Here is a 24,323-nt window from a genome sequence, read left to right on the forward strand (position 1 = left end):
TCAAGTACCGGCTTGACATCTGGTTACGAGCCCTGCAAAGACAACGGCAATTGTGGCAGGGCAAGCACTGTTTGGGAGAGAGAAATCACAAGAACACACACGCGGAGCATTCATCTGATGTTTGCCTTGAGACACTGAGAATAAAAATAATCTCAATGTGATGAATGTGAAGGACTTAAATGTTTATTTTCAGTGGAACTAGGATTTCACTCAAAGAGTTGGTCTATATAATCTTCATGACACATGGAAATACTGAAACAGATCAATCGCAACCTTCAGGCGTTACAAATACTTTCAACTGCATCAGCACAGAAATCACCCCCCATGGTGTTCAGGACATGCGTTTATGTGTTGCCAGGCCAGAAGATCTGGTTTAGATTTCTCATGCTTATTTCATGGTCATAAAACTACTGTGACAGAATATAATTTAAGCATGGTAGAGGTCTCCACACAGTAGTGTGGAGTGCCTGACAAAGCAGTTCATTAACCATTTCAAGCTGATTTACATACAGTCCATCTGTCTAGGTATTTATACTTCACTCATTTTTTTCAGATAATCAAGTTTGGCGGGTGTTATCTACAGTAAGTGATGTTGAACTGTTTTTGTTACACTCTCCCCACTGCTACAGAAGACAGCATAAACTACTTTGCTGTCATTGCTTTCACACAATAAGCACCTCATTTTACCGCTAAGAAAGCAAGATGGCCAGGAATTGCAGTAACACTGAACTACTGCCAAGAAGCTGTACCTTCTGCTCTATTACCTGCAATATTTCTGTGTCAGAGGAACACAGCTGATGGAACTTTTGCTAAGACAAAGTTTTGGGAAAGCTATCATTAAGTCTTGTGGGAGGGAAAAAGACAGGTTAAAGAACCTGAGTCAGGCCAAATCCAATGGCCAACAATGCTTCTGTCTCCTAACAGCTTTATAGCTTTCATGTTCATATAATGTTCATAACAGCTCATAGTGTTGCAGCTAGAGAAAGAAAACTGAAAAGTCTAGGGACAAGACCATGCTTTGGAAACACCTGAAAAAGTAAGTCAACAGACAGCAAACCAAAACCAATTTCCACAGCAAGATTTGTCTATCCCATATGTTCAAACACTACAAACGCTCACATAATTTTAGATTTTAAAGCTTCAAACAGGCTTTGTAAAAATTGTTACATCCTACAGTTTAGAATTAGCATGATTTCTCAATTCCCCTACAACTCCAGTACCCTCTTTTCAAAATGGGCCCCTGCAACCCGAGTGCTTTAAAGAAATGCATTTGACTAACTCCCCATCCTTCAAAATGGGTAAGAACTAGGAGTGGATCAACCAGACACAGACATTTTCCTGACTGCCAAAAATTATAATAAAATACTTATTTCTAGGCAACTACAACGCTAATAAGTACATCCTAAAATATTCATCTTCCACAATATTCTCCAGCCAACTTAAGAACCCTAGTATTCTAATTCTGCCATCTCAAACTGACACATATCATAACCACCTTTATGAAGATAACATACTAAATATAGTCCAACAAAAGTGAAGAGAAGCTGAAGTCTTTATAAAGACACCTTGATTAACATGACATGACAGAGACAAGCAGATCTTACAGAAGCTTTTACCTTGTAATTCCTTATCATTCAGCAAGAATGAAGGGGAAAGCTAGCAACATAAATTTGGATACCTGCCCACAGCACAGAAAGCCATAAAGGAAAGCAGTTATGGAGAGACTACCCATTAATAAACCAGGAATTAATCCAAAAGATTAACAGGACACCAACTTCTCGCCTCTACCAGAACTCATGGCCATGCAGCTTCCATACTGTATCTAGCATGAAGTGCATTCATTTCAGCCTAAACAATGACTGCATCACAGTCCACAAATACAAACCTCCAACTCCCCTGCCCCAGCTAAAAGTAAACGCAGTGGTAGTTTTGGTGGTGGTTTGCAGCTTTAACATGGAATTTACATGGTCAACGTATACAGCAATCTAGGCTACCAATATACATCCTGAGTATGTTTACATAAGACCTATTTCTTGAGGATTTTTAATGTAATCAAACCTCTGCTCAAAGGCAAGTGATTGCGCAACGCTGACAAATTACGTGTTTCTCAATACTGGGAACACAAGAGAGACATGTTATGAACTAGGACAGAACATACTGAGGTCATCTTATTTACACAAAAATCCACGTTTTCCTATTAAAGAAGGCTATATTCTGTGTGGTCAAACCAACAGAAGGGCCCGCACAAATAAATGGGTATATCACTCAACGGTGACTATTGGTAAGAACTTGTCCTTATGCAACAGGGATGAGAAACTAGGAGAGGAGAGACAGACTGGCAGGCAGAGAAGAAAGAGCAGACATCCTCTGTGCCTGGCCTATATGATCCCCAGGGCTTAATTCCTTTACCTTCTCCTGTGAGATGAGAGACACCCAGAGACATATGGGATACAGCACTACGAAGATCGTTTCTTGAATTACTGCATCCTATATACCATTCTCTAGTTTCCAATTTCTCAAATATGTAACAGCAGCACTGGCCCAGAGACCAGCCACCCACAGCTTGGTATCCACCACACACAGAGCACACAATTACCTGACTTGCCTGATGGTATTCAATGCGCCGAGCAGGCTGAACTACGCTGGCAAAACAGCGAATTCTTCACTATAACAAATGAGATGAACACAAGCCACTGTCGGTTTGGCCAGCCAGTTCCTCTCCCCCATCTCAAGTTTTCTGTGTTCTGACCATTGGTATAGGTAAACTAATCACCAGCCAGGTACTACAGGCTCACTGTACAAGCTTACGCAGGACAGAAGTACCCATTAAATACTGGATGCAGTACGCAGACCCTCATGTGGCCAAGTACATGGATTATCAACCATTTTGCAACTTACTTGCAGAACACTCAATTTTAAGACCTTAGTAGACTATCAGAAGACTATTTTCACAACTGCAGTGCTAAGAGTCGAGTACACCTTGGTCTAGAAATACTCCAAAATCCACCGGGAACTGCATTTAGACGTTAATACCAAGAGCTACTGAATCAAGACCTCTGCTCTGAACGCTAGCAAATATGTCTGATACTTAACCACAGATCCACAGAGTTGGTGCTGGCCCTGGCTTGGATGTGCTTGCTCACATTTAGAGAGCAGGGAGCTTACCAGTAACACAAACCTACACTTCCGGGAAGGTCCACCTCGTTAGATGATCTGCAACACCCCAATGTGTACTGTCTAAAGAGTATTCAAAATCTTTGCCAGCAAGTTTTGTCTGCTTGACCTCAATGTGCCAAGATATTACTTGAGGCACCACACGAACAACTTCAGCATTTAGGATTATTTCAACTCCCTCTACGGATATGGATTTGCACTGTTCATTAAGAAGCTATGACACTAAGGCTCCAGCAGTACTGGAGTTGATGAAATGAGGGAGTAATTTCTTTAAGTCGGGTTTTTGTTTACAGAAATGCTCAATTTAATTCTGGAGAAAGAATGTTTATTCCTCTTCAACAGCTCTGTGTACTTGTAACATGACGCACGTAACTGATGTATCTACAAACATAATACTGATTTTAAATAAGTGAGAGGTTTTCCATTATTTGAATTTAAAAGGCTACATAATTCTGTGTCTCCTTAGCAGTTTTAAGTATATATGCCATTATAATATCATTTGGCCTTCTGGCATGTTTTTGAAACACATTATCACTTTCTTAAATATGTAAATAGCTGCAAGCTTGGGTTTACTCCGTTGGGATTTCTTTTTATTTTTTTTTTTCCACATGGAAGGGAAGACAACAGAAACAGCTAGCTGAAGAAGTCATTCCTTCCTACATCTTGTACTGTGAACCCCACTGACTAGACAGAGACAAGGATGCAGCTGTTATCACCCCACATGCAAAGAAGTAAATAAACTGGAGGATTCCAAGTGTCCTTAATGGCTTGGGGAAAGAGGCACTTTTAACTTCCATATTAATATACAAATTTCACATTTGAATTCTTGAATGACCAAAATACAAAGGAGATGATTTGTAACTTTTATACTACGTCTTAAAGTCTTAGAAAACCAGCATCCTGTTAATGCATTAAAAGTGTGCCTCCACCTTGCAGCTAGCCAAAATCATTCAAGATTTCTGTTCTTTTTAACATGGATGAGTTTCCATTCCACTGACAGGCTACCACACAAGCCTGGTAGCAGGGATTATTTTTTCATCCCACTATACAAATTACTAAGGATACAACTGTGGAAAGTTTTCACAGGTATCTATATCACTTTTTAAATCTGCTAATTTAGATGCGATGGGATTCATTTTAAAGATTTTATTCCCTCTCATTTCCTTAAAATGAGAAGTGGATGTCCCAGTTTACGAGGGGACCTGCTGCAGAGCAGATTTCCTTAGAGCCTTCTTCACTTTATCGGGAAATTCACATGTCGTTATACACCTCCTGAAGACTCCAGAAGAGTTAAAACGAGCCTCCGCTGCTCTGAAGTTTCACCTTGTCACACCCAGCTCAAAGCGGTGGTTTTCAGGACTGACCACCCCTTAACGACCCAGGGGAAGGTCCTGGCGGCGGCGATCTGGCAGCCACGACGGCTCTTCCAGCCGCCCGACGTGGCTACGGCGCAGGCGAACCTCTGCAGATGGTGGCGCGCCCACCGCACCGCACCGCTCCCCTCGCAGCGGGGCCGATGCACGGCACCGATGGCAGCAGCATTCCCGCCCCGCCTTGCGCCCCGCGACCAAAACCGCTCGCCCCCCTCAGCAACGCCCGCTTCAACAGCAACAGCTCGGGCGACCAGCGGCTTCCACCCACCCACCCACCCCGCCACCAAGCCCGGCGGCCCCCGCGACATCCTTACCCCATGGCGGCCGGCGGCGCCGGGCACCGGCGGTGCCGCGTCCCCGGGGCGCTCCTCGCCGCGCCGGCAGCTCCGCAGCCCCGTGGCGGCGGGCCGCTGCGCTGGGCTCGCCGCGCAGGCCCGGGGTGGGCGGGGGTGGGGGGGGGGGCCGCGCCGCCGGCTCGCAGCCGCCGGCCCGAGCGGGGCCGCCCGCGCCCTAGGGAGCGCCCCCCGCGGGCCGGGCTCCCATGGCCGCCGGCCCCGCCGGGCGCCCGCAGGCAGCGGCTCCGGCCCCGGGGCGGGCGGTGGCGGCAGCTGCGGGGGCAGACGGGTCCCCTCCTGCGGGCGGTCGCCTTCTCCGTGAGGGGCTGGCGGCGGCTGCGGCGCTTCTGGCCGGGACGTGAGCGGCCGCCGAGGGCTCTGTGCGCCTCAGAGGCGGAGCGGGATGGGGCAGGCGGTGCGCGCAGGGCTCCACGCCGCCGCTCCCCCTAGCACCCCCGCCGGCAGCGCGGCGGGCACCGATGCATTTTCCCGAGGAGGCTGAGCGAGCCGCCGCACCGGCGCTGGCATCGGGCTTCCGGCGTGAGGCGGCTGGCGGCGGGCTGCGGCCCCGCGTCGCCGGCGGGCACCGGAGCGCCGCGCTCCCCCGATCCGCCCGCCCGCCCACCCCCGGCTGCGGAGACGCGGGGCGCCGCTCCTCCTTCCCGCGGCGGCGGGTCCGCTCCTCGCCGTCACGCCTTCTTCTGCGGCGAGCGGGCGGGCATCGTCCTGGGGCGCGGCGGGTCGGTCACTGCCAGCGGGCGGCGGGAGGGGGCGACCGCCGCCGAGCCCGCGCTCCTCTGCGGCGGGGCCGCGGGCTCAGCCCCGCCGCTGGGACGGAGGGAGGGAGGGAGCGATCGCCGCGTCAGGCGGTGCCCGGCTGCTCCGGCGCCCCCGAACCGCTGCCTCTGCCCGCTCGCATCCCCCGCCTCTGCTTCACACCTCCACTACCGCCCGCCCGCCCGTCCGTCCGTCCGTCCGTCCCACCCGCGGTGGGCAGGCACAGTCGCTGCCCGCAGCCCGCGCCTCCGTCCCGCTCCTCCCGGGGGAAGGGATGGGAAGGGAAGGGGAGAACCGAACCGAGCCAAGCCGGACCGGGCCGGGCCCCGCCGCGCCCTGCCCTACAGTCCCCCGCGCACGGCGCCGGACACGGCCAGCTCGCTCCTGCTGGCGGCGGCACCTGCTCGCTCTGCCTCCATCCTCCGCCAAGGGAGCTTTAAGTAGCACACGTCACCGCGCTCCCCTACGCACCGACGTCACGCCCCGCTCCCGGCGCTGACGTCACCGGGGTGCGGGGGATGATGTCAGAGTGGTCCACGGCGCCGGAAGCTCTTCTATAATAGGGAATGGCGGCGGGGGACGGCGGGAGGGGGAGGACGGACTCGGGGCCCGCCGCCTCCGTGCACCGCCTCGGGGCGCTGGCAGCGGGGCGGCCGCCCCGCCCCCTGCCGCCCCCGCCCCCTGCGGCGCCGTCTCCACGGCAACGCCGCGCCCGGCTGGGGCGGTGCGGCGCGGCCTGCGGAGCGGCGCGGCGGGCCCGGCTGCGGGTCCCGCCCGAGCCCTCCGCCCTGGGGCAGGGCGCCCCGCTCCGAAGGCAGCAGGTGCCCTGCCCGAAACACGGGCCGGCAGCGTCCCTGCCCCCCCCCCCCCGCCAGCCCCGCGCCATGCTTCGCCAGCACGTCACACCCGACAGCGCTGCCGGCCGAACGGGAAGGAGATGCAGCAGCCATGCTAAAAATCGCCCCCAAAAAATGTAGGTTCCAGCACGTCTGTGCCAGTCAGTGCTACCGCACGGAAACAGCCAGCACCGGGAGCCTGCCAGATCCTGCTGGGTTTGGCTGAGTCCTTCAGTGGTGCCATGCAAACAGATACCGTGGTGTGGCTGCTCCTAACCCCACAGAGCAGCCCCAGCTCCAGCACCACGCATTGCCTTCCACGGCACATGCCTCGCCTTTGGTTCAGCAAATACTTCCATTAACTCCCCCAAGTTTTCCTGGATTTATGAACGTTAGGTATAACTGCTCCTAGAGAATGCCAATGACATCGGGACACCCCAGGTGGGACGTGCATCCCAGCTCTTTGCTGCTTCTAGGACCACCTTCAATATTTTCATGGTATTTTCCTGCTTAAGCAATGTCGTAGTCACCGGAGGCATAATCACAGAATCACAGAATCACAGAATCTTAGTGGTTGGAAGGGACCTCTGAGATCATCGAGTCCAACCACACAAAAAAAAAAAAAAAAAAACAAAAAACCCACACACACAAAAAAAAGCACCCACCTACTAAACTCCACACCCACAACCCCACACACAACACCCCACCACAAACCAATAATCTTGGGCACTAGAGCATGCCCTGAAGAGCCATGTCTACACGTTTCTTAAATACCTCCAGGGATGGTGACTCCACCACCTCCCTGGGCAGGCCATTCCAGTGCCTGACCACTCTTTCAGTAAAGTAATTCTTCCTAATATCTAATCTAAACCTCCCCTGCCGCAACTTCAGACCATTTCCTCTGCTCCTGTCATTATTCACTTGGGAGAAGAGGCCAACCCCCACCTCTCTACAGCCTCCTTTCAGGTAGTTGTAGAGGGCAATGAGGTCTCCCCTCAGCCTCCTCTTCTCCAAACTAAACATGCCCAGCTCCCTCAGCCTATCCTCACAGGACTTGTTCTCCAGACCCCTCACCAGCTTGGTGGCTCTCCTCTGGACACGCTCCAGCACTTCAATGTCTTTCCTGTAGTGAGGGGCCCAAAACTGAACACAGTACTCGAGGTGAGGCCTCACCAGTGCCGAGTACAGAGGCACGATCACTTCCCTGCTCCTGCTGGCCACGCTATTCCTGATGCAAGCCAGGATGCCATTGGCCTTCTTGGCCACCTGGGCACACTGCTGGCTCATGTTAAGCCAGCCGTCCACCAGCACCCCCAGGTCCTTTTCTGCCGGGCAGCTTTCCAGCCACTCTTCCCCAAGCCTGTAGCGTTGCTTGGGGTTGTTGTGACCAAAATGCAGGACCCGGCACTTGGCCTTATTAAACCTCATCCCATTGGCCTTGGCCCATTGATCCAACCTGTCTAGATCCCTGTGTAAAGCCTTCCGACCCTCAAGCAGATCAACACTCCCACCTAGTTTGGTGTCATCCGCAAACTTACTGAGGGTGCATTCAATCCCCTTGTCTAGATCATCAATAAAGACATTGAACAAGACTGGCCCCAAAACTGAGCCCTGAGGGACATCACTGATGACCGGCCACCAACCAGATTTTGCTCCATTAATCACAACTCTCTGGGCACGGCCATCCAGCCAGTTTTTTATCCAGCGGAGGGTACCCTTGTCTATGCCATGATTCTCCAGTTTCTCCAGGAGAATGCCGTGGGGGACGGTGTCGAAGGCCTTACCAAAGTCCAGGTAGACAACATCCACAGCCTTCCCCTCATCGAGAAAGCGGGTCACATGGTCATAGAAAGAGATCAAGTTGGCCAGGCAGGACCTCCCTTTCATAAACCCATGCTGGCTGGCCCTGATCCCTTGGCTGCCCTGCACTTGCCGTGAGAGCTCACTCAAGATGATCCTCTCCATGATCTTTCCCGGTACCGAGGTCAGGCTGACAGGCCTGTAGTTTCCGGGATCCTCCTTCCGGCCCTTCTTGTAGATGGGCGTCACATTAGCCACCCTCCAGTCATCCAGCACCTCTCCTGTTGACCAGGATTGTTGATAGATAATGGAGAGAGGCTTGGTGAGCTCTCCTGCCAGCTCCCTGAGAACCTTTGGGTGAATCCCGTCCGGCCCCATAGACTTATGCGTGTCCAGGTGCATAAGCAAATCATTAACTACTTCCTCCTGGATTACAGGGGAGTTGTTCTGTTCTCCATTCTTATCTTCCAGCCCAAGAAGCTGAACACCTGGGGGTAGCTGGTCTGACTATTAAATACAGAGGCAAAGAAGGCATTAAGTATCTCAGCCTTCTCCTCGTCCTTGGTTGCAAGGTTTCCCCCCGCATCCAAGGGATGGACATTGTCTGTCACTCTCTTTTTGTTGATGTATTTATAGAAACTTTTTTTGTTGTCCCTTATGTTAATTGCCAGGTTGAGTTCCAGCTGGGCTTTTGCCTTCCTCATTTTTTCTCTGTATGACCTAACACGATCTCTGTACTCCTCCTGAGTTGCCTGTCCCCTCTTCCAAAGGTGGTAAACCTTCCTTTTTTCCTTAAGTCCCATCAAGAGCTCTTTGTTCATCCAGGCTGGCCATTTTCCCCACCCTTTAATTTTGCGCCTCATGGGGACAGCCTGCTCCTGGGCCTTTAGGATTTCCCTCTTGAAGAGTGTCCAGCCTTCCTGGGGTCCTTTGTCTCTCAGGACTACCTCCCACGGGACTCTCCCAACCAGGGTTCTGAACAGGCTAAAGTCTGCCCACCGGAAGTCCAAGACGGAGGTTTTGTTAACCCCCTTCCTTACCTCACTATGAATGGAAAACTTAACCATTTGGTTACTAACCCCAAGACGGCCTCCGACCTCCACGTCCCCCACTAGCCCTTCTTTGTTTGTGAACAGTAGGTCTAGCAAGGCACCTCCCCTGGTAGGCTCACCTACCATTTGTGTCAGGAAGCTATCCTCCATACACTTGAGGAACCTCCTAGCCTGCCTGCTCTCTGCCGTGTTATATTTCCAGCAGATGTCTGGTAAGTTGAAGTCCCCAGCTAGAACAAGGGCTGGCGTTTGCGAGACTGCAGCCAGCCGCTTATAGAATACCTCATCAACCTGCTCATCCTGGTTGGGTGGTCTATAGCAGACTCCCAGCACAAAATCACCTCTGCTAGCCTTCCCTTTCACCCTTACCCATGAACACTCAACTTCTTCATCACTGGAGTCTATAGAGTCAAACAACTCCCTAATGTACAGAGCCACACCCCCCCCGCTCCTTCCTTGCCTATTCCTTCTGAAGAGCTTATAGCCACTCATTGCAGCATTTCAGTCATGACCATCATCCCACCATGTTTCTGTGATGGCGACTATGTCGTAGTTGTCCTGCCGCACAATGGCTTCTAGCTCATCCTGTTTGTTGCCCATGCTACGTGCATTAGCGTAGATGCACTTGACCTGGGCTACTGATTTCACCCCCATCTTTGGCCCTTGACACTCAGGTTCATTACCAGCGGGCCTGGTTTTATCCCCTTCCCCCTTAACTTTTGGCTTAAAGCTCTGTCCATGAGCTTTGTTAACTCTTAGCCTAGTACCCTTTTCCCCTTCTAGGAAAGGGTTTTCCCGTTGTTCTCTAGCAGTAATTTCTAAACGTCTATCACCTTTCCCTGATGAAATGTCAGAGTGGGAGTCCTCACTAATGTGGTCTCCTTCAAACCGTGGCATGCTTTCCTCAGGTTTAATCTTGACAGGCCCAGTTATCTCCCCTTCCCCCCTCATATCTAGTTTAAAGACCAGTCAATGAGCCCTGCTAACTCCTGCCCCAAAATTCTTTTCCCCCTCTGGGACAGCTGTGTCCCACCTGACAATGGCATGCCAGGTGTCTCATATAGCCACCTATGTTCGAAAAACCCAAAGCCCTGGCTGTAACACCAGTCCCGGAGCCACAAGTTGATCTGTTGCCTCCTCCTATCAATTTCTTTATTCACAGTTAAACTACTATGAGTGTAAGAGGGAGATACCAATAAGATACTAGATGACAATCCCCACATAAAAATGGAACAAGACCCAAGCTTACTAATGGGTGTTATGGCACTGTAAAACGTGACAAAACAAACAATGGTACATTCTCAGCTGTTGTTTTAACAAAAGGTTAGTTGTCTTCTCATAAGATCTCCACTACCTGGGACCAAGTGTATCCCACGAAGAGACTGGAATGAAAGCCAACAAAAGGATTTACCTAACAATCTGATCTCCCCACCATAATGATAGACATTTTCAAAGGTTATTTTAATTTGCACATGCACATGTTTTACGGACCTTTGCTTCAACATTTTGACCTATAAAAGTAATCAGCTATGGGAAGACAAATTAAATATCAAGGAAAACCATCTCCAAACAAAAACAAGCCTAAGAAACCTGGCATGAATCATTCCTAGCAGTAGCAGCCAGGCAGACTGCCTCACAAGGGACAAAACAACAGCTTCTTCAGTTTCCCATTTCTCAGACAATATCTCATAACCTAAAGTGAAGGCACTGAGCTACAAAAGCTGCGAGGCTACTGAGAGGCAACAGACTTAGGTTTGTTGTGGGCAATGCTCAGAACATGCATAGAATAGAATCATAGAGTCATAGAATAGTTTAGGTTGGAAGGGACCTTAAAGATCACCTAGTTCCAACCTCCCTGCCCTGGGCAGGGACACCTCCCACTAGACCAGGTTCCTCAAAGCCCCATCCAGCCTGGCCTTGAACACCTCCAGGGATGGGGCATCTATATCCCTCTCCGGGGAACCTGTGCCAGTGTCTCACCACCCTCGTAGTGAAAATTTTCTTCCTGATATCAAAACTAAATCTCCCCTCTTTCAGTTTAAAACCATTACCCCTCGTCCTATCGCTCCACTCCCTGATATGGAGTCCCTCCCCATCTCTCCTGCAGGCCCCCTTTAGGTACTGTAAGGCTGCTATAAGGTCTTGCTGGAGCCTTCTCTTCTCCAGGCTGAACAACCCCAACACTCTCAGCCTGTCTTCATAGCAGAGGCATTCCATCCACAGTTATGATGAGGCTGCATGACTTTTCTGGACTGCCATTGTCATTTCTTGGTTGGGTTTCACGTGCTAACTCTGGAACACATGAAGCTCTATGTATTTTCCACTAAAAATCAAATTAGATGTACAGCCTTCTATCCATAAAACTGTTTGAGGCAGTCCCCGGTGTGGGTGGGGGAAAGATGAAGATCCACAGCAGTTCTTTCTTTCCCTATGATAAGAGTGATAAGAGTGAAAGAGACTATGATCAAAAATAATTCAGACTAGGCAAGCGTAAACAACACACAGCTGATAAATACATTCCTTGATGTCAAGTAGCTAGGAGCCTAGATTCATTAGCTTCTAAAAGTCCCACCTGACATTTTGGATGCAGTAACAGCAGGTCAAGAGAAAAGAAACTAACGCTCTAAATCCACCTATGAGTAACTCTGTTGCATCATTTTTGGTCTTTCAGCTCAAGCTCACACACTAATGCAAATGCTTTAGTATTTCATTATGTCCAAAGTATTTAGTTTAGCTATCACAGAGATGGCTCCATCTGTCTCTGCCTTTCAACTTGTTCACATATTTGGCTTGCATGAAGTATGTTTTCCCACCGTATGGGTGCGAAACCAGAAATCCCTGAGACTGAAGATAAAAGAAAAAATATAAAAGAAAGCAAACACACACTGAGCCCTGGGGGAAAGAATTGCGTGTTCACTTGACAATGAGTGGTGTGAACAGATTCAGGGGCAAAGAAGCACTGCTATCTCCAGAAAAATCCCGTGTGGGATACCAAGAGTGTCTTTACTGACCAATGAAAGCATCACTCCAAGTACATCTCACGGTTCATCTTTATTTTCTCTTAATTCTTCATGTAAACAGTGATAATTGGTTATTACAGTTAAGTGTAGAAGCTCCACATAGTTGATTACTTCCATATTTATTGTTACTGTTTCTCCAAGTCTGAGTGAGCTTTCTCTAAGCCTTAAACTTTGTCTCAATTAAAACCTTTCGCAATTTTGATCACTTTCCAGGTTGATTTGGTTGAGTTAACTTTATTTGTCTTGTGGAAAAAGCCTTTGTTTGTGCTTGCCAAGCTTACTAAAATCACTTCTCTGTCTTGCCATTCTCCAAATTAATATACAGTACAAAAACATGGTGACATCCATCAGCTAAGGCTGAACTGTACATGCAGGTACAAAGAAAGCAAAACGAGGCGACTGAATCATAGACATTAACAGGAGAAACAATACACAATCACTTCATCTTGAAGACTGAAATAATGTAACATGGAGAAACTAAATAGTGATGACAAGAGGCTCAGCTCTAAGTTGGTTGTTTGGGGTTTTTTCCCCTGCTATTTTAGAACACTTCTTTGTCTAGAGCACTCTGCTGGAGGCAGTCTTGAGCTGTAGAGCATGCTGCCTGATGGAAACTATCAGCAGGTCAGTAGCTGTTACTCCGCAACACCACAATCAAACAAGAGATGGGTGGCTTCAGGCAGGGCACAGCACAGGGTGGTGCAGGAGAAAGGCTGTTGTTTGCTGCTCTGAAGTAGCATATTCCTGGCATGTACATCCATAGCCAACGATCGAGCTGCCAAACCCTGTTCTGACACCCTTGCCCTGAATGGCCAACCAGCTGGGGCAACACCTGTAATCTTGGCAGCAGTATCAATACCTCTGAAAGGAGTGTTGGGTTGAACCTCCCGGTGGGATATCTGTAGATGGAAAAAAACCAGATGGCTGTGCTGTCTAAATCTCAAGCCTGCTGAGTATCAACACGGCCACTGGTCTGGCCAAAGTCCTGTAAGCACTGCAGAACAGAGCTGAAAAAGCAAGAAGCACGCCAAGGGTCTGCATTTTGCCTCTCCTTGCATGGTACCTCTGTTTTCTCCATGCAAAACCAGATCTGTACGGGCTGATTGCACATTGGTTCGGAGCTGCTATTCCTACGTAAAAGACAAACATGCTTGTAAGACACAGGGAAATCCCATTTCACTCGACAAAGCACTGAAAATGTTTGAACTGCAATTCCTTGTTCAGCTCTGGTCAGCACAGGAATTCTAGCACACCAAAACCAGAGAAAAACTCTAAGGTTGTTTAGGGAACCTCAGAGCCATTGTTTGAGAATAGAAAAATAAAAATTATCTTGTTTGGTTTATCAAAGTAAAATCCAATACAACACATTATTATGGTCTCCAAATATTTTGGGTGAGGTTAACACAAGCAAGGGAGTGAAAAGAGCTATTAAAGGGCAAAAGAATAAATGAGTATAAACTTGCTATAAATATTTTTTCCTGGTGCTCCAAAGGTTGTTGATCTTCAAAGAGCTGGTAGCTTCAAGAGCAGACTTCCAAAATAAGGACTGGGTGCAAAAAACAATGACTGAAAAGTAATCACAGATGGCAGCCATCACTGCCTCCATGTGGGAGGAGGCGAGAGTAGCTGGCAGGATAGAGACATCCTTCCTCCGGTGGCTCGCACGCAGCCTGCAGACACTACTTCCTCCAGAGCTCTGGGCTGGGGTACTACTGCTGCTCCCTTACATCAGCTGCTGTTTGTTTTAATACCAGATGAGTGTAAATTCCAAAATCCCCAGGGAAACTGTGGATGTTTATTCCCTTTGAAGATGAGGAAGCCAGCACCTCACACTTCCCTCACTTCTCATGCATTACTGCTATTTTGTGTCTCTTCCTTCCTCCTACTCCTTTATGCCTTTTCCTTGCCCTCCTTTCTCCTGTCTAATCACAAATCTCCCTCCCCACACACATGCTTCTTTCAGTGAGTGGGATCACTTCTCCATCATTTTCCTTGGAGGATCTGTGTTTAAGTTATAAATGAAGTACAGAAAAGAGGGGAAGAGAGTAAAAGGCATCCCTTTCCCTGAGCCCAAGATTTCTATCTGCATTTCCATCAGTCTTGAAAAATCTTCACTGTCATATCAGGTGGGCCTGGGGGGATTCTGGGGGAATTTACATTCACCGTCTTTTCTCCTGGAATAGATGAAGAGACCTAGAGTGTTGCTTTCTATTCAAGTAAATGCGGTACTCTCAAACTAAGACTAGATTTGTTTTTGAAAGCAAGTGTATGACATAATTCCCTGAGATGCCTTATGGTCCAATATTTCTAACTCTGTCCTGTTGCCAGTGAATGCTCGTTTTCCGGCACCCACTTCCAACATTTCATTGTCTTACCACCAGAAATAGATCGCACATCTCCTACACAGCTCTGTGGCACTACACCCCAACAGGAATTTTTTAAAGATACTGAGCCCTGAGTAATGCTTTCATTTCTTAGTCAGGTTTATCAGTGGCTGTTATTTCCTCCATGTTTTTTCTGACCATAGAGAAAGCACAGTTTATGCCAGTAGACTGATTATGTCAGCTTGACATTTCTGTCTAATTACTCCAAGTTTATCTAGATACATCACTCAGCTTTGCCTCCCCAAATCCGTGCAGATATTTTTGCAGTTTCAGCTGAACATGCTGAAAATATTCTAAAACAACACTGTATTTTTTACTTGGGAGTTTTGAATTGTAGCAATAATGGCATTGTGAATCTGAAACCTCTCCAACAGCATTCCTTTCTTGGAAAAACTGTACTTGCACACAATGAGTCTTCTTTTCTAGTGCGTTCTCTGTGGATCACATCTGAGAAATCACATGCTGATTAAAAGTTTTTTCAGTCATATTTACATTATAGACAATATGGTCTGTGTTTTCAGAAAGAGTAAGTCATAGCAATCATATGGCATTTCTCTTTTTTGTCACTCCTGCCAAACCAGACCAAGCTGATTTACAGTAGAACTAACAAATTCCAAACATCACCCATGATTTCTGTATCCATTCTTCCTATCTTTGAAGTCATAGGTTAATATTTTTATTTCTCAGCGTTTGAAAGCTTGTAGTGTATGAAGTACTCATTCACTAGTGAAGTTACGAGATTGCCTTTTCGCAGTTCTTCTTTACTACTTATTTTTTAAAAGTTCTTGTAGATGTTCTAATAATAGCACCTGTGAATATTTGAATAAACTGCTTAATTTTCTGTCTGACTTTTCTTTCTTAAAGGTGAGTTTTCCTGACACATTGAAAAAGTCATATTTGGAGAAAATTGTGCTGTACTTCTGTAAATCTTTCCACGAAGAACATCCAGAATTTCCAACTATTTCCGCAGAGTTTCCATGCACTTGGGCTTCAGCTGCTGCTGCGAATGAAATCCTAGCATATATACCATTTTTTCTCCACGTGAGAAAATTCTGACCAAGCTTCAGGAAGCACTAACATCTTCATTTTGTGAAGCAAAAAAATGAAATTTGGCCATAAATATTCTGAATATCTTTTTTTTTTTTCACTTTTAGTTTTCTTCCATTCCTCTAGCAGGCTGGTCCCATTTACAACAGGCTAAACTTTGAAAAAAAATTACTTTTCACACACACTTGGGAATTTACCTGCAGATCTCTAAAACGCCATTCTGCAGCTCAGGCTTAAGAGAGAAGATGTCTTTGAGACTAGGACCAGCTTGGTAAAAAGTCAGACCAGCTTTTCACATTATAGGAAAACAGTCAGAAGTCCAAGTGGAAACCAGGAGAAATGGCAGTCAAAGGGGTGGGAACCAGTGAATCAAGAATGAAACAAAGATTGGATAAAAACCCAGGGCTAAAATCCAGTGAGAGAAGCTTGAAAAAAGTTAACAGGCAGGGAAACTGACTGAATGAAAAACTAGGATGGGGAAAATCTAAGCTGAAGGGCAGAAGGGACACTTCAGACTGGCAGGGCAGTGAATAGAGAAGTCTGATGTTTAGAAGCTAGAACTGTCAAGTGAAAGATAATACAGACCTGAGGAGTCAAGAGGAGAGGGTGATATGTGGTGTGACAGAGGGGACAAAACTGTTCAAAGCTGATGGGTGAAACTGGAGTCTGCTCAGCAGGGCAACCAGTTCCTCCCAATTGTAAAGGATGTTCTGATGGTAAAGGACCCAGTGTGTCATTCCTCTGCTGTCAGAACACAGCAGTGAAACCCACAGGCTCCATCGGCATTTCAGCCCTGTCCTGTGCTGCCGGTGTAATGGTGGTAAACTGTAAATCGTACTAGTTATTCTGAAGAGTCAAGTAACAACATGCCTCCGTCCTGCTGGTGGGCCATGTGGACGATATGATGCCACAGGGTGGGATCAGTCTTTTATGGTTCAGGTGTTTGAAGGATATTCAGAGAAATTCTACAAATGAGGATGTACAGGCAAACTTTGTTATTTCCTTTTTGCACATAATTCCTGCAGATCTTTAAGGATGTCTTCCATAGAGCACAAGAGCTCTCAATACCCAGGTGTAAGAAATCAGGAGAGGAGGGCAAGAGACTGGCATGTCTGAGTCAAGACCTGCTGGTCAAACTACAGGGCAAGAAGAAATGCACAGGCACCGGAAGCAGGGACAGGTGTCCTGGGAAGAGTATAGGGATGCTGCGCGGTTGTGTAGGCATGGCGTCAGGAAGGCCAAGGCACAGCAGGAGCTGAACTTGGCAAGGGATGCAAAGAATAGTAAGGGCTTCTACAGGTATGTCAACCAGAAAAAGAAGGTCAAAGAAAGTGTATCTCCCTGATGAGTAAGACTGGCAAACTGGAAACAATAGATGAGAGGGCTGATGTATCCAACAATTTTTTTACCTGTGTCTTCACTGGCAACCTCTCTCCCCACACCTCTCGAGTGGATGGACCACAAGTCAGGGACTGGGGGAGCAAACTCTCTCCCACTGTAGGAGAAGATCAGGTTCATGACCAGCTGAGGAACCTGAACATACAGAAATCTATGGGACCTGACAAGATGCATCCCAGAGTCCTGAGGGAACTGGCTGATAGAGTTGTCAAGCCACTCTCCATGATATTTGAAAAGTCACGGCAGTCAGGTGAAGTTCCCGGTGACTGGAAAAAGGGAAACATTGCACCCATTTTAAAAAGGGTAGAAAGGAGGACCTTAGGAAATACCGACCTCTCAGCCTCACCACTCTGCCTGGGAAGATCATGGAACAGATCCTCCAGAAGCTATGCTAAGGCACATGACGGACAGGGAGGTGATTTGAGGCAGACAGCATGGCTTCACCAAAGGTGAGTCCTGCCTGACCTAGCTGCTTTCTATGATAGACTGACATTGTTACAGTGGACGAGTAAAGATCTATGGATGTTGTCTATCTGGACTTCTGTAAGGCCTTTGATATAGTCTCCCCCAACATCTTTCTCTCTAACTTGGAGATATAGGGACTTGATGAGTGGACTCTTTGGTGGAAGAGGAATTGGTTGGGTGGTTGCATCCAGAGGCTAGTGGTCAATGGCTCAATATCCAGATGGAGATGGGTGACCCTCAGGGATCTGTATAGGGACCAGTATTATTCCGTATCTTCATCAATGACATAGCCAGTGGGATTCAGTGCACCTCCAGCAAATTTGCAGATGACACTGAGCTGAGTGTTGAGGTTGACACACCTGAGAGATGGGATGTCATCCAGAGGGACCTGGACAAGCTCGACAAGTGGGTTTGTATTGAACCTTATGAGGTTCAACAAAGCCAAGTGCAGGGTCCTGCACCCGGGTTGGGGCAACCCCTGGTATCCATACATACTGGGGGATGAAGGGATTGAGAGCAGCCCTGCCAAGAAGGACATGGGGGTACTGCTGGATGAAAAGCTGGAGATGAGCCAGCAACATGCGCTCGCAACCGAGGAAGCCAACAGTATCCTGGGCTGCATCAAAAGAAGCGTGGCCAGCAGGTCAAGGGAGGTGATTCTGCCCCTCTAGTCCTCTCTTGTGAGACCCCACCTGGAGTACTGCATCCAGCTCTGGAGCCCTCAGTACAAGACAAATGTGGACCTGTTGGAGTGAATCCAGAGGAAGGCCACAAAGATGATCAAAGGGCTGGAGCACCTCTTCTATGAGGGCAGGCTGAGAGAGTTTAGGTTGTTCAGCCTGAAGAAGAGAAGGCTCCAGGGAGACCTTATTGTGGCCTTTCAGTACTTAAAGGGGGCCTGCAGGAAAGATGGGGACTAACTTAGTAGCAGTGCTTGTTGCAATAGGACAAGGGGTAGTTGTTTTAAACTAAAAGATGGAAGATTCAGACTGGATATAAGGAAGAATTTTTTTACTCTGAGGGTGGTGAAACACTGGCATAGGTTTTCCAGAGGTGGTAGGTACCTCATCCCTGGAAACATTCAAGCTCAGGTTGGACGGGGCTCTGAGCAACCTGATCCAGTTGAAGATGTCCCTGCTCATTGCAGGGGAGGTTGGAGGAGATGATCTTTAAAGGTTGCTTCCAACCCAAATCATTCTGTGATTCTATGACAATGCACACACACAAAGCAGCTGAATTAAAATTATATAAGCAACCTCATTCCTGTCATTTCCTAACCCTGAACAATTTGCTTTATATTTGAATTCTGTTGGCATAGTCTGGCATAGTTTTTCCAATGTCTAAGATTTACATAAAGGGGTTGAGGTTTTCCTTCTCACAAATCAGTGAAATAGAGAAATCAGACTGGGATGTTACCTTTCCACTCCATCTCTGTTCCCATTTTCTTCTGTGTTTTGTGATTCCCTTTGTCTTTTCAGTGTACTTTTACACTCTTGATACTGTTCATTTAATGACCTTAACAAGCTCTGTAATAGCCCAGCAGAACCAGCATATTAATTAACCACACAATATCTACCCTTGTGCTTGTCATAGCAGGAAATTTAGCTAAAACTTTTGACACATTCCCCACTGGGATACCGTGCGGTGACCTCACGGTGACACCGCCGCCGTTCTTGCCATTCTCCGGCCCAATATCGGTTGTTCCAGAAGGCACTGACCGTCCCCTCACCCAGACTCTCTGAGGGCGCCTGGTGCCCGTCCCTCAGCACCTCCCCATAGCGGCGCCACTGCCCGCTCTGCCGGGCTCAGCCGTGCCCTGCGGCGGCTCCCTTGGAACAGGCCGGAGCCGGCTGGAGCCGGCCGCGCCCGGCGCGGGGCAGCCCCGGCCGCTCGTCACAGCCCAGCCCCGCCGCCCTCGGGGTTAGAAACGGCCACGGTGGAGCAAGCCGGAAAATTGGGGGTTCTAACAGAGGGGTGGGAGCAAGGCTGAGCCCCGAGTCGCTGCTGTCAGCAAAGGGCTCCTGCCACAGTGCCGGGGGCAAAGGCGGGGCCTGCCTCAACGTGGCTGCCGGGCCCCGCTGGTGAGGCCGCGGGCAGAGGGCTTGGAGGGGCAGCCATCGCGTCCGTCAGGGGGCAGCCATCGCGTCCGTCAGGGGGCAGCCGTCGCGTCCGTCAGGAGGCAGCAAGAAGATGTTCTCTGTCCACAGCTGCACTCCCACTCTGAGCAACAACTGCTTCATAAGCGCTGGGAAAGGCAGCGTTTTTGCAGGACCTCATTAAGCAGCTGCGTCTGTCCTCTCACAAGGGAGACGAACCCGCTCTGTCCTGAGCCCCAGCCGGCTGTGTAAAAGAGCCATGCCATCGCGCTTTTTTTAAAAAAAAAAAAAAAAAAAGGATAGGAGCGTTTCCTAAAGGACCTCCTTAAAAATTCCTTTTCTCTCTTATATTGTAAGAGTTTTGTCTGGACACTTTTAAAAGACTTTTTCTGTAATCAAAAAATTCTGTCATTTGAGTAGGAAATATGCTATATTTTTTAATAAATCCAAACAGCTTGAGCCCTCCTCAAGCAATTGAAGCTCAGAGTCTTAGTGCAGGTAGTCTTAGTTGTTTGAAATGAAAGCAAATCATATTTTGCTATCGTTTTGGCATTTTAATTGTTTCTTTGATGTGTCTTCATTTTAAAGCTAGCTCACCTCTCCATTTCTTGTAGGCTAATACTAAATTTATTATTTATTCTTTATTTATTTGCTTTCCCTCTCTACCAGAATGTTGTCTTGGCAGCAGTTAAGATCTTAAAGAATTTATGCCTGTTCAACAAGAAAAGAAGCCTATCGTGAAGGTTGCAGTAGTTACGTTACAGCTACATGTATTTAGGGTAATGTTAGATATTGAGTGTGAAATGAGTTATGAGCATAAAACAGTGTACAAATGAGGAAGGAAAAGCATGATGTGTCCGTTCAAGAAGAACTAGGTTAATACCTTTTTACCATTATGGTTCTTCAAAAATTCGAAAAACATGTCCTTAGCAAGTGGTGAGAAATAGACAAGCCAGCACATTTACTTATGCTCCAATGCCCTCAGACTGCAAATAGTTGTGTACATGAATTGTCCAGAATATATGATAGGAAAGTATGTGTGTAACTAACTGTAGTATTCAGGTCTGCATTATTTCTGAGGGTGAGCAGTCAGCTACTTTATTACCTCAGTTGTGAGAGCAAGTATATTAATGATAGATGCTTTTGCCGTTAAAAGATAAGGTTTATCCAAAGGCTCGGCAGCATATAAATATGCACAGAAAAAATACTGCCCCCACTAGTACTCCTATACTGGCATCTAACAAACAATATATTAGGATATTATTTCCTACAACTCTTCACCTCTCTGAACATGGATCACAATTGGAAATTATATGGAAAGCATATAATTACAGTTTACACGATTTTACCTCTTCTCTATTAGAAGGATGTTTTCATTACTTTTTGCTGTTCAGAACCTCTTACTGTAGTTTTGATTTACCTTTGTGTAAAGGAAAACACACCAGCTTCCCTCATGCCCCCACACCCCCAAATATAAGAGCAATTTCTCTTAAAAGTAGCATTTACAGATACGTTACAGCATTACTAAGGAAGAATACTGGCATTAGCTTTGAGCTCTTTGCGGAAACTGACATAGAGGGAACAGGATTTATTGTTCTGTAATTTGGGCCAAAATGTTCTGGCTAGTTCAAGAGTTTTCAGCAAACCACTACCCCCGAGTTCCCCGAGCCTTGTGGTATTGGGAGTAACAGAGCACGAAGCTCTGCAGCCCTCTTTTGTCTCCTTTCCTGTATTGTGGAAGAGCTGAGATCTTCATGGGTAGTAAGCAAGGGGACAGCAAGGGAAATACAGGTAAACTTTCCTCAGTGAGAGAAAAAAGCTTGTGACCTTAAGTTTTACTGGAAAGCCTCTAAACAGAGTTCTGTGAAAACAAATTATCTATCTATCTGTCTATCTTTCTATCTCCTTATACTTTCTGAAAGGCATTTTTCTTGCTTAGACCTATGGATTTTGTGTTATGGTTCATATCACCAGTGACACTCATATGATACATTCCTTACACTAACTTACCTTTACCTAGGAAAGCGGAGAAAACTCTACGTACTTTATACCATTGAGGTAACTAAGTTACAGACAATCAACCTTTTCCTTCCAGCTGCATACAGTCCTAGCGTCAGGTATGTCGCAGGGGGAAGGACACAGCTGCAATAAGGGGATGTAAGACCATGCTGTACTGCACACATTGCCCCATTGCTATGCAGTGCTGCAGCTTTTCTCCCATGGTAGGAGTCAGATCACCAAATGAGCATGTGCTCCTTGTGACAGGCACCAAGGCTTGGAGCTGCCAGTACACAAAATACAGCTTCTCAGCATCTGTGTTGTGGGGGACATTGAAGAAATCTCGTGCATGAGAAGGATGTGGTCATGTTATACGTATTGCTGAGATCTTTGTTCAATATATTTTTTCAGGGTCACTTAGCAAATAGATTCTTATGTTCCAAGTTCAACGAAAAAATGCAGTTGAGGAAAAAGTACCTGAAGGATTATTCCACAGAAAAAATATTAGTGGTCCCTCTCCCAGTACCAGGGCAGAGACAAAAACTCATAAAATCCTCCCCCAACAGCAAAAGGTTGGAAGACATGGCTAGACTATTTCTTCCTTCCAGGATCTTGCTAATCTGTTCCTGACACTTTTAAGGTGTGATTGAGAAAGTAAATATAAGGTAAAATAAAAGCGTCGTCTCTCACTTCTTCCTATGTTTTGCTCTGTACATTACCTTTTAAGCAGGATCCTTCCTTTCTCCTGATGATCAACACAGCACAGTAGAAATAGAAGTGGGATGCAGGATCAGTCAGCAGGCAGACATGTCAAAAAGATACCTAATGCACACTAATGCCCTCTCTTTTTCCTTTTATTTCAGCTTAAAAGGAAGGCTAGCATAATCAAAAATTAAATAATTATGACCAAAGATTAAAATATTTTACAGAAATTTGAGTTGTGTATGAATTTTGCATACAGATAGGCATAAGCAGCTGCCAGACATTTTCAGAAATCACAAAATAGTGACCACCCTCACCGTGAAAATGTTTCTTCCTATCTTTAAATAGAATTTCATGTATTTCAATTTGTGCCCATTGCCTCTAGTCTAGTTACCAAATACCACTGCAAAAAGCCTGTCTCTGTCTTCCTTAATCCCTCCCACCAGATATTGATAAGCATTGATAAGATCCTGAGCATGAGGGATGGACAAGGTGACATCCAGATGTCCCTCCCAACCCCAAACATACTGTGATTGTGTGATTCTGTGGTCTAGATGAAGGGACTCGGGAAGAAATCCCAGCTCTCTCAGCCATTCCTCTTATGGGAGATGTTCTTGAGGGTGCCCAAAAGTTGTGATGCAGTTCTGAGGCTTGTGTAACTGTGCAAAGCTCATGCCAGGGTTTCTGGGTGCTGGCTCAAAAGCGAGAGACTGAGATGAGTCTTACAGCCCTCTGGTAGTTTTTGTGGCCCTCCTCTGGACCTGCTTCAATAGATCCCTGTCGTGTACTGAAGACCCCAGAGCTAGATGCAATGCTCCAGGTGGGGTCTCATGAGAGTAGAGTAGAAGTGGAGAGTCACCTCCCTTGACCTGCTGGCCATGCTTCTGCAGCCGAGGATATGGTTGGCTTTCTGGGCTGCGAGTGCATGTTGTTGGCTTGTATCCATTTCTTTAGCCACCAGTATCCTCTGACTCCTGCTCTGCAGGGCTCCTCTCAACCCATTCACCACCCAGTATGTACTGATATTGGGGATTGCCCCGACATAGGTGCAGAACCTTGCACTTGGCCTTGTAGAACTTCATGAGGTTTGCAGGGCCCCACTACTCAGGCCTGTCAGGGTCCCTCTGGAAGGCATCCCTTCCCACCAGTGAACCAACTGCATCACTCAGCTTGGTGCCATCTGCAAACATGCTGAGGGCACAGTCAATCCCACTGTCCATGTCATCAGTGAAGATATTATGTATGGATGCTTGAAGGACATGACATATTACTAGTTTCTATTTGGACATTGAGCCATTGTTCAGGGCCCTGTGGAAATGTGCAAGACTCATGCCAGTGTTCCTGGGGGAAGGCTCAAAGGTGGGAGACTGGGATGGGTCCTGCTGGATGCTGAGGAAGTAGCAGATTTCAGCCTGTGGCAGAAGCGTGCTTTGCTCGCATGGCAGTCTGCGTCTTGATGGCTGCTGAAATCCCAGGATGCCTAGGATTTGGAGCTTTGCTTTCCTGACTGACACCAAGCCAAGGTGTGCAAATCAATAGACGGGCCGTATTCCTCTGCAATGGCTTTTGGGAAGCAGGCAGGCTGTCCCCAGAAGAGAATAGCAACGCCCTCGTAGGGGAGCCTGGAGGAGTCAGGCTGCTGTTATAGAGAAGTGTCAGAGAAAGGCTCGGAGGGCTGTGGTGGGAGGATAACAAGGGCCGTTTAGGTGTGGAGGTGCTGGCAGGAGGCCCCAGTGGGGACAGGGCTGTCAGCATGGCCCCTGTCCATGGCACCAGACTTGCAGGTCTTCAGGACAGGCGGCCTGGCTGATGGCGAAGAGGGCTGGGCAATCCTGCCCCGGTGCTTTGAAGGGGGAGGTGTTTACA

At 47.6% G+C, this 24,323-nt stretch overlaps 1 protein-coding gene across 1 annotated transcript in view; it reads right to left on the reverse strand.

Annotated features, from left to right (window-relative positions):
• HOMER1 (homer scaffold protein 1) overlaps positions 1-4,984 on the reverse strand; it is a 101,035-nt gene extending 96,051 nt beyond the window's left edge. The window contains exon 1 of the mRNA XM_063320804.1: positions 4,862-4,984. Within this exon, the coding sequence (XP_063176874.1) occupies positions 4,862-4,866 (5 nt within the window). The 5' untranslated portion in view covers positions 4,867-4,984. The remainder of the gene's footprint in view (positions 1-4,861) is intronic.
• Between the last annotated feature and the right edge of the window lie 19,339 nt (positions 4,985-24,323).

Source organism: Chroicocephalus ridibundus, chromosome Z (genome assembly GCF_963924245.1).
Source record: "Chroicocephalus ridibundus chromosome Z, bChrRid1.1, whole genome shotgun sequence".
NCBI lineage: Eukaryota > Metazoa > Chordata > Aves > Charadriiformes > Laridae > Chroicocephalus > Chroicocephalus ridibundus.